Raw genomic sequence first — 10,117 nt, 5'->3', positions numbered from 1 at the left:
AAAAGGTATGTTTGACAAGCATTTCAAAGAAAAGTTTTTGCATCTAGAAACGCTCACATGGAGTGAGCTCTTCAATTTGCACAACGGATAAAAATAATTTGCTCAACCTGGCTTGATGACAATTTCTTCCTGTGAACATTGGAAAAAATAATTTCTTTGAAAGTGCTTGATATAGAAAAGTAAAAAATATGGGTGAATGAATATTCTGTTACTTTGGATTAGGGATGTTACGTAGATACGACACCAATTCCGAAAGGTCTGAACTTCCGATTGATATTAAATCTCCGATACTTTTAAATCGGATGGCGAAATACGCATCGCGTTGTGTATGAACAGGTTTATACTCGTCACCGCCCTTTCCGTTTATTACCTATGTCAAGTTCGTATTGTTTCTCGTACGATTGAGTTTCTGATGAGCGTTTTGTGTTTTTATTCAATGTGTTACATTTTATTATAGTTCTAATAATGAAACCAAAAACAAGAGTTATATGGAATTTATTTAATGGGGTGTTCGCGAATACGACAAAATGTAAATTTTGTAATAAGATATATTCACGAAAGGAGGGCACGCTAGGATAGATAGGTCATTTAAAGTGTGGTGCATCCTTCTTAATAAAAAAAATTAAATAAACTAGAAACTGTGTGTGTAGTGTAGTACAGCCTTCGACTTCAACGCATCTCCAAGAAGCCAAAAAACAAATTACTCTCAAAGATACTTTAATGAGGAATCAAAAATGGTGTAGTTCTTATCCTCAATCAATGGAAATAGATAGATTCATTTCTGAAATGGTTTGTTTGCAAGATCTTCCCTTCCAATTTCGTAAAAGGCATTAGATTTAGACGTTCGTGGTGCTGAAATATCAGTTAACGAGAAAACAGTTTTTAACAGAATATATTTATGAACAGTTGTAAGCAAAATTAGCAAAAAAATGATTTGTTGAAACAATATGGCAAAATTTCATTAACAGACATTTGTAATGAATCAAGTTCATATGTATCGTTATTGAGTCTAACAGCGCACGGTATAAATGAAGAATTTAACAGAGTTAAAATTATTTTGAAATGTCACACATTTAATGGAAGAAATACAGGAGACGTTCCAATAAAAATAATGGAATGTTAATAGAATTGGAAATCACCAATGACAAAATTCACTGTTTTGTTTGTTATAATCTATGTATCGAAGAAAAAAATAGTGAATCGAAACATATCCACGCATAGTGCACGTAATCAGAGTTTAAAACTTTCAAATGAATGACAATGTTTATACTTCACATTTTGGTTTCAACCTTGAACACTTGAAGAAGATAGTCCCGAAATTTTTGCCGTTTTGGAAATAACGCCATCAACATTCTTGTCATAATTTTCTTGCACTCCATTTTTATAAATATTCACAATCATTTGTTTTTCGCTAGCGTTAGGATGAAGCTTATTAGCTCTTTTCTTGGACGGAGTATAGCTAATGTCAATAACTTCATCATATGTCTCCGTGTCAGACATATTTAAAAAAATTACGCAGCAGACAAATATAAACAATCTCACTGCAGTACGATAATACCATGCCGTCCCTGTAATACAATTGATCCAACGGCTTTTTCAGCGATGCGGCGACGCGTTTCTCTCGGGATGTTCACGCACTGATCATTGTTTTGGTTTACTATTTTTCTTTATTAAACAGACTTTAGCAACCAATAAAATTCTCTAATTGTAAGGTCTATTTGTATGCGTTACTTTTTAATGTGTTCTCTTCAGCTTAATTTGGCATCTAGGTGGATTCCGAAATATTTAATGCATGTTGATTGTGGAGCTTCTAAGTTGTTAATGCATCTTGAAGGACATTTTTGTTTTCTGTAAAAGTTATGTGTTGCGATTTGCTTTCATTAATGTTTATTCTCCAACTTATGAGCCATTCTTCTTTTACGAATATATAACGTATCTAGGTACTTGAAATAAAATAATATTTACTCTTTCTACTTTGAGTTACTAAATTTTATTTTCCGCAATAATTAATAACGAAAGTCTTCACAGAGAATTGTCTCATTTCTATGAGTTCGCCTCATTTATTTTTTTCTTGTGAATATGCACAGGAGAGTTTAGGACTTCTAATAAAACACATTTTGACACAAAGAAATATATTTTAATACTGTGTATTTTGTATATTTTTATAATAAATTAAGTATGTAATATTAATATTTACAAAAATCATTTCCTATATTAATTTAACCACTACACCATCAAAGAATGATTATAAAAAATGTTAGATCAAGAATAATTGCAACATGATTATTAATACCAATACATTGGTTTGTCAATTAGCAAATTCACGTTCATACTGGTACGAGTATTCCCCAAAATAAAATTTAGCTAGGCCGTAACATTACATTTTGTAAATTTACATGGGATAAAGGATACAGTAAGGTCCTTGCATACTATTTTTTATACCTTAACTACGTTTAGTATATCGTTCTTAATCACACACTATTTTTTAATTTTTTTTTAACGGTATATTAGTTCATGAAAAAAATAAATAAATTTAAATCCCTAAATGACGCGCCAAAACGCATTTGTTGTCACATGACTGAGTGTGACGTTGTGTGACGTAGAAAGTAAGTAAACAGACTTAAGTGAGGTTAGAAGTAAATACAGTTTGAACGGAGTTGTTGGGATTCTTTTAAAAAAACACTCGCACGGCTGTGAGTATTCAACTTTGTAGAATACAAGATGACGTATCGTATGTACAAACACTAGTATAAAAACACCAAATAAAGTTTTCGTGCAAGTCACTCGAGAGGAAAAACGATGATTTCAAGCTATGAGAAGAGATTATACGAGGGTCAAACTGGCAGCCCAGTGCCCAGTATATGTTCGTGAAGAACATTTCAATGTGAGTTTTTTCTATTGGTATTTAAAAAATGTTAACTTATTGGTATTTTTACTGTAGCTTGAAACATATTTGGTAAATTATATGATGTAGAAACTAATACAATGCAAAAAAATTGTAACAAAAACTGCTTTATGACTACATTTTAATACAGTTCAAGCAAACACATATGATAATGACGTTACTATAAGAAAGTCCAATTAGTAGTATTTGCGTATCTGCTTTCACTCAATGTAATTCAGCCGAAGTAAATGATTGATTATTAACAAAGAACGTAGTAACCATGAATGCATCTAACCATGTAGATTGTCCGATCTTGTTTCGACAAATCCTATTTAGGCCATCATTTCAATTAGAATAGTTTTTAAAACCCTCTCAAAAACACAAATTGCACTAATCAACCAATTATCTCCACTCACAACTACAGAATGGTGTTTGAAAGGCGACACGCGGTGACCACGTTTCAGTATTTACTTACTTTCTACGTCACAACCGCAGTAACCAATAGAAACATGTTTTCTGTCACGTGTTATTTTTCAAATTATCCACAATTTATATTTGCGATTTATAATAATTTATGTTATAATATAATACGGTTCAACCTAAATTCATAAATAATAAGTGATATATAAATTTTTAAAGATGTTAAACACCAAAATTACCGACCACAGCAAGGACCCTGTTAGGACGATAATTTCTAGAAAATATTATTAATGAAACATTTCAATTAGAGGTACATTGGATAAAAATACTATCAAAAGTATCTTTATTAATAGTACAGGAAGCAAAAGGAAAATATAGCCAGAAGTGTAAAAATAAAGGACACACTGAAAATTAATACACACATTCTTGCTAAGATGCATTTTCTTATTTTCTAACTCAAAATTATTTCGCCTTCCGCTACCTATTTTCTGATAAACAATTTTTTCTGCAAATCCTTATTATTATGGAAATGCCAATTTTAGTGTTTTTCACGCTAAAATCATATCATACTTTACTGGAGATATTAGATTGTTTCTTCCATTTTGAATATTTTATTCTTGTAAAATTTACTCACGACTCTAGCACTATAATAAATATTTTGAAAGGATCTCTTTTTTTGTTCAATTAATAAATAGACAGAGAATATTAATTAAACTTGAGAAAATGTACCTTTTAGAACGTTTTCTTTGACAAATGTTTGTTGGATGAATTAATAGCTCTGTGTATCTACATACATTTTCCGCTTCTTTCATACAATGGGATTTTTACAGGTAAATAGAGTTCATGTATACAACCAAAAATTATAATTTTTGCGCAAGCCAATTAATGCGTGGAGCAAAAGTGATAACCCTATTGGGAAACCCTATAACTTTCGCTAATAGCAGCAATTGTCAATTCGGTTATGACATTTGTGGAATAAACAAACGCAGAATACGAATCGACAAGCCATGAATCTGTTTACTCTTTGAAAATGCGGAGTAATGGTTTCCATTTCTTTTTGGAATTTCGTCGCAGATTTCCTGACCATCCGACACCAACAAGGACAACACGAAACCTTTCCAAGACTCGCCGGCCCCAGAGCAGCCATTCTGCTGGGAATATCGCTACTGGTGTCTAACGAAACGACGTACCACAGAATTGACCATTAGGCGGCGGTAATTATTTGTACTGGCAAAACTAACGTGATTAGTACGTCTATTAAAGATGCTAATAGGACGTTGAAAATGAGGTCGCTAGGCTGTGACATATTACGCCTCCAAGACGTGATTTTTTCGTCGTATGTCGTTAAAAATAACTAAATATCGACTAGAAAAAGACGACAACTACCTGGAAAACAAAGTGCACAAGTAGAACCAAAGTTTTCCTTGTAGGAGACGCCAGTTACCATTTGAAAATTTTCAAAATTGTTTACTATCTTAATGCATATCTAATGCATGTGGATGTAGAAGGCTTGTGACATGTGAAATTAGACGATTGATATCTGTATATAAAGGTTATATATTGTAGTTGTAAGATACGCAGTTTTCAATTCAATTCAAAAGTTAAAAATTAATAATCTTTTCGACGATTATTTTTATATGGTCTGTATAAACTTGTGTCCATAAAATCGACTACTTTCTTTTTATCCACCTGTATAAATCCACTTTGAATTTGTGGTTAATTGATCTTTGATTGTATTAAAATTTACACAAAATAACATTATAAATAAATTTTCTGACTCTGAGCTGCACAAACAGTTTTAATTTATCCATCTTAGTTTGTGTTTAAAATCATAACTTTTTTCACGTGGATATTAAGAATGAACGTTATTGGAGTAAAACTATTGGAGAACAAAATTGTAATAACTGAAACCGTTGATAGTATTCATTCTATACACACACTGTTTACTACCAATACACCGATTTCAATATTTGAAAGTGATAACTTTAACGAAACGTGCAGTTGACAGTATAGTTTGGAGTACATATTGTTGTGGTAATTAACAGTCCGTTTAGTAAAGATGTGATAATATTGGGGTACCAGAGGAAGTTACTGGTATGTGAAAATCATTCTTTAATGAACAACTAAACATTGTGATAACTTAAAATAAAAATCTTCTCGAAAATTTTATGTATTGTTGATATCAAAGGTATTCCAGTTTGATCCTTGGTTTTTAACTAGAGTTTGGCTAATTTAAATTCAATCTACTACTATGTCTTATTAGTAGTACACTTAGCCAGTGTCCTATACTTTCGATTTCCGATGGCAGGATTCCTAAATTTTTCATTGATAAATTATTTTATGCTCCTAGTACTTTTCGGTTTTTAAAAATATTTCTTTCCCAAAATCTACGTAGATTTTGTATTCTAGCTCTTTCCAACTAGGTAGTTACCATTATACGAACCATTCTGTTTTGTGCTTCAATCGACTCTCGGGGTGGTCTCTTCAGTACTCGGTTGATAGCTAGTACTGTTACCAGAATCGAACAAGTATCGGTGCAATCTTGAGCTGATTTTTGTATTCATAACATTTGGACTTGGTAAATGCAATGGGATACGCTTCTGCAGTTGAAGAGAGACTATGGACACTGAGATATCTTGCATAACACGAGTTAATATAAGAGCAAGTACAGGTAAAGGCTGATAGCCTTGAATTGCATAGGTATTCCACGTCTGGCAGGTCTACAGACTCTTGTTTTTATCACAGAATGGCTATTATATTTATACCATTCTTAGATTGATTTATCCTACATCTAGAATCTCGTTTTATTAAACACAAAGGCATTTGAAAATCTTTTCAATACCAATTACCAACAAAAGAGGAATTGATATTACTTGAAGATGATCAAAAGAAACAACTTCTTGCCAAATATGTTACAGATGTCGATTGCAGTGAGGATGCTGTGTTAGGTAAAATTTCGGTATGGTACATGTACATCAATCAACATCAAATCTGAGATGTGCTGTAAGTTTGTATGACAAAATTACTTTATCCACTTTTCACAATTTACTCAAAATATATTCAACGTTGCCAGCAACGACTGTTGCAAGTCAAAGGTATTTTTCGACGTTAAAAAGATCAGAAAAACAAAAAAGTGAGACGTTTAAATAGTCTGGTTTTGCTCAATATCCATATTCTTTGTAGAAGAGTTTTGATTGGTGTATACTTTAAGCCATGCTACACAATTTTTGATTGTTGGAACGAACCTATTATTTAATCCTCAAAATGATTCGAAGCTGTTTTTTAACTGGGGATGTTATGCAACACAGAATACACGTTGAAAGAAATTTTTCGACGTTAAAAAGATCGGAATCCTACATCAGAAATACAAAATGTGAGACGTTTAAATAGTCTGGTTTTGCTCAATATCCATATTCTTTATAGAAGAGTCTTTCGTTACAATTGTTATCCGAATTTGATAAGTGATAGCCATGTTACACTATTTTTGGTTGTTGTTGGAACGAACCTATTATTTAATTCTCAAAATGTTTCGACGCTGTTTTTAACTGTGGGTGTTATGCAACACAGAATATACTTCATAAAGAATATAAATATGAATTTTCTGATTTAGCTACAGTATTTAATATAAAAGGTACAGCACGAAAATAGACATATAACAACTATTTAATGTCAAGTATAAATACATACATACGTACTTAATTTTATAAGCGTCAATTTACAAACTTAAATCTATATCCACATAATTTTTATACATTTTAAAGAGACTTACATGGTTTTGAGAAAAAGTATTTTTATGTACACTAAAATTGTTAATAGTAATCGTCAAAAATGATTTGAACAATAATTCAGTTTTTAAAAAATTACACATATTTTACCAACAATAGCACAATATCAAATTTGTTTTCAATGTTTGCACTACATTGTAATTGATAATTTTTTCACTATCTTGTATAGAACTAAGATTTATATTTTTTGATAATAATTGAGACATAAAACAGCTTTATCGTGGCCTTGTTCATTGGTTCAACTGATTTTTGTCATCTGCATAATAATAATAGAGTCAGTAGCACAAACCACCTATTTTATAGACATTCCATATAGGTGGACCAAGGTTGAATCATTTTTGTAATTCAAGTTCTGGGCCCTAGATGGATCTGCTAGCTTAATTATATATCAAGTTGGCTAACTTGAGACACAATTGGATAATTTAATATTGGTAGACATTGTGCAGTTTTTCTTGATGACTCATTATTGTTGTGTTTTGCTTGTACTTTTGTGTTCTTTTGATTATGTGGTTAGCTGAGGTTAATTTTTCAAAATGACTTCCAATAAAAGTTTTGTATAACATTTAGAATCTATTAATGTGATGTATTTGTTACTAAATCCTCATAAGGACTTAAAATGTTTTAATAAATGGCTGCCGACTATAAACAATACTAAATCAACTACAAGGGATGTATTATGAAGTTAAATTGCTGAATTTTAATAGAATTGGGTATAATTATATAAGATGTAACATTTTTGTATGCAATATTTTATTTCAAAATAAATAGTTTCTTTTAAGTTTTATTTTTAACATTGTCCTAATTCATGTAAATATAGGTGATCTGTTTGTTGTTAGTCGCCAGTATCCTCAGCTCGCTATTGGGCTATTGCTTCACGTAGTACATGTAAAATCAAATTTTTATAGGTGCTAATATGTATATTAAGAGTATCAAAGTGCGGAGTTTACATTGCCATTTTGAGTACCTAAGCAAGATACATATATCATACATAGGCAAGAAAAATACACATACACACTACAAATATCCACATTATAATTGGCAATATACTTTGGCACATATCTGTACAGAAACATTTAACCGCTATTAACATTATTTTCATACATTACATAAACAAAAAGAAGAATATTTTGAAAAATGAAGGTAAACAAAATTTTCAGAAAAGAGAATTTTTAAGAAACGAATGGGTGATAGAATTCTAAAATTTTAAGGAAATGTCCTGCAGTAATAACAGAATTTTAATGGTGCAAGAATATTATGAAGTAGGATAGAGCGGGGTCACTCGATTCGAATTTTCTTCATATCAGTTAAGGTGTTTTCGAAGAAATAATAAAAAAAATTAATTTTAAATCAGTCGTTCATTTATTGGACCATATGTTGAAATAAAAAAACTCAACAAATTCCTGGTGTACCATAATAAATTTACTTTATAAGGAACCACAAGCGAGGTCTTTTGAACAACCCTACGGGATCACAAGAACCATTGGATTATTATACAAACTTTTATCACATTAAAACATATGAAATATAGAAACAAAAACATAACAAAATATCTGAGATTCCTCATAGTAACAAAAACATAACTAAACTTAGTATCGAAAAAAATATACTTAAATTGTTTAGTTACTGTCACAGTTCATGCAAACATAAAATGCACTGAAATCAGAAGTGCGCTTATCATGAGTACAATCTTGGCAACTAGTGTTCTATTTGTATTAAAATAGTGTTCAAACTTCTTCCAAGGAAATATCAGCATCACGGGAACTGAGATTCGGCCGCAATTACTGTTACATTAGTGTTACGTCCTTCTGGCGTAACGGAACTAACAGTATGCTTTTCTTTTAACCGCTACTATTTTACTAGGTTTCAAGACTGTTGGAACACCAGTTTCGTGGATGTTTCATATTCTGGAAGCTTGATACTTGCTCATAACTGTATCCAGCTTGTCATAAAACAAACCAAGTCCATGCACATCTGACGGACTTAAACCATAAAATATAAAATGGACTTTTCATATTTTTTCTTGTTCAATTGAAAAAACTTGGCGTGTGTTTGTGTACTCCTTGAACACATGAGATTCAGGATCAACTTATAAACATACCTTGATAGCGTAGTTCTATCTATTTTGTTATCTTTAGAAGTTTTGCGGATGCTTGAACAGTTAAGGATTTCATCTGCAACTTGTTTTATCGATTCTTTAGATTACCACATTCCATTGGAAATACTTTATTTATGAAACTAGCAACTAGTCAAAATGCACTTCCTTGATGACCGTATATTATTCGATGTTTTTAAACCAAATTTAAATGTCACGATGTTTTCATACTTTTACCAATAAACTTCCGATATAACGTGCTTTGACCCAAAACGAAGGCGACTAATGCAACATTAGCGTAGGCCTCACAACCCCCTGTTTTGTCTTAAACCACCGCTCGTAGGTATCATACACCGTGTGTGAGATACTATAGGTGGAGCACCAGACTTTGCCGCTCAACAGACCCCGCTCTTCCTTACCCATACGTATAAAATTTGAAATTATCACTACCTGGATTCTCGAATTTTATAATCTTAATATTTATAAATATGCCATCAGAAACTACTATATATACATATTTTGGGAAAAAACTTTCTTATATATTACTTTTGATGATAATATGTAAGTTCATTCTTTTATTTCAGTGAGATGAATGTTCAAACAATTGATATACTTTTCGATTACATATTTTAAACATTTTTCAGTCAGAATACTTTATACAGCTATTAACTATAATCTAGTTGCAAACATGTTCTTCTTTTTTCGATCTACATACATCACACACTACATTACAGCACCAGATAAATCTACAATTGCATTTTTCTTCGACTTCTCTTACTCGAGTTTGATAGCCTCTGCCACAACAAAGGAGTCTACACCCGTCCATGCCGTGACTTGTTTTGTTGCATATTCTTCCGTGAGTACCCAAAATATTTAATCTAAAAAATAATTTGCTAACTTAATTTTTGATCTGTTTATTAAACTTTAAATGTCTTA

General features: G+C 31.4%; 1 protein-coding gene across 1 annotated transcript in view; it reads right to left on the bottom strand.

Moving 5' to 3' along the window:
• Positions 1 to 2,115: 2,115 nt before the first annotated feature.
• LOC130891629 (protein Wnt-1-like) overlaps positions 2,116 to 10,117 on the bottom strand; it is a 157,842-nt gene continuing 149,840 nt past the window's right edge. Inside the window, exon 6 of the mRNA XM_057796471.1 lies at positions 2,116 to 10,059. Within this exon, the coding sequence (XP_057652454.1) occupies positions 9,858 to 10,059 (202 nt within the window). The 3' untranslated portion in view covers positions 2,116 to 9,857. The remainder of the gene's footprint in view (positions 10,060 to 10,117) is intronic.

The sequence above is a fragment of the Diorhabda carinulata genome, chromosome 3 (genome assembly GCF_026250575.1).
Source record: "Diorhabda carinulata isolate Delta chromosome 3, icDioCari1.1, whole genome shotgun sequence".
Taxonomy (NCBI): domain Eukaryota; kingdom Metazoa; phylum Arthropoda; class Insecta; order Coleoptera; family Chrysomelidae; genus Diorhabda; species Diorhabda carinulata.
This window is presented reverse-complemented; position numbering and strand designations above follow the sequence as displayed.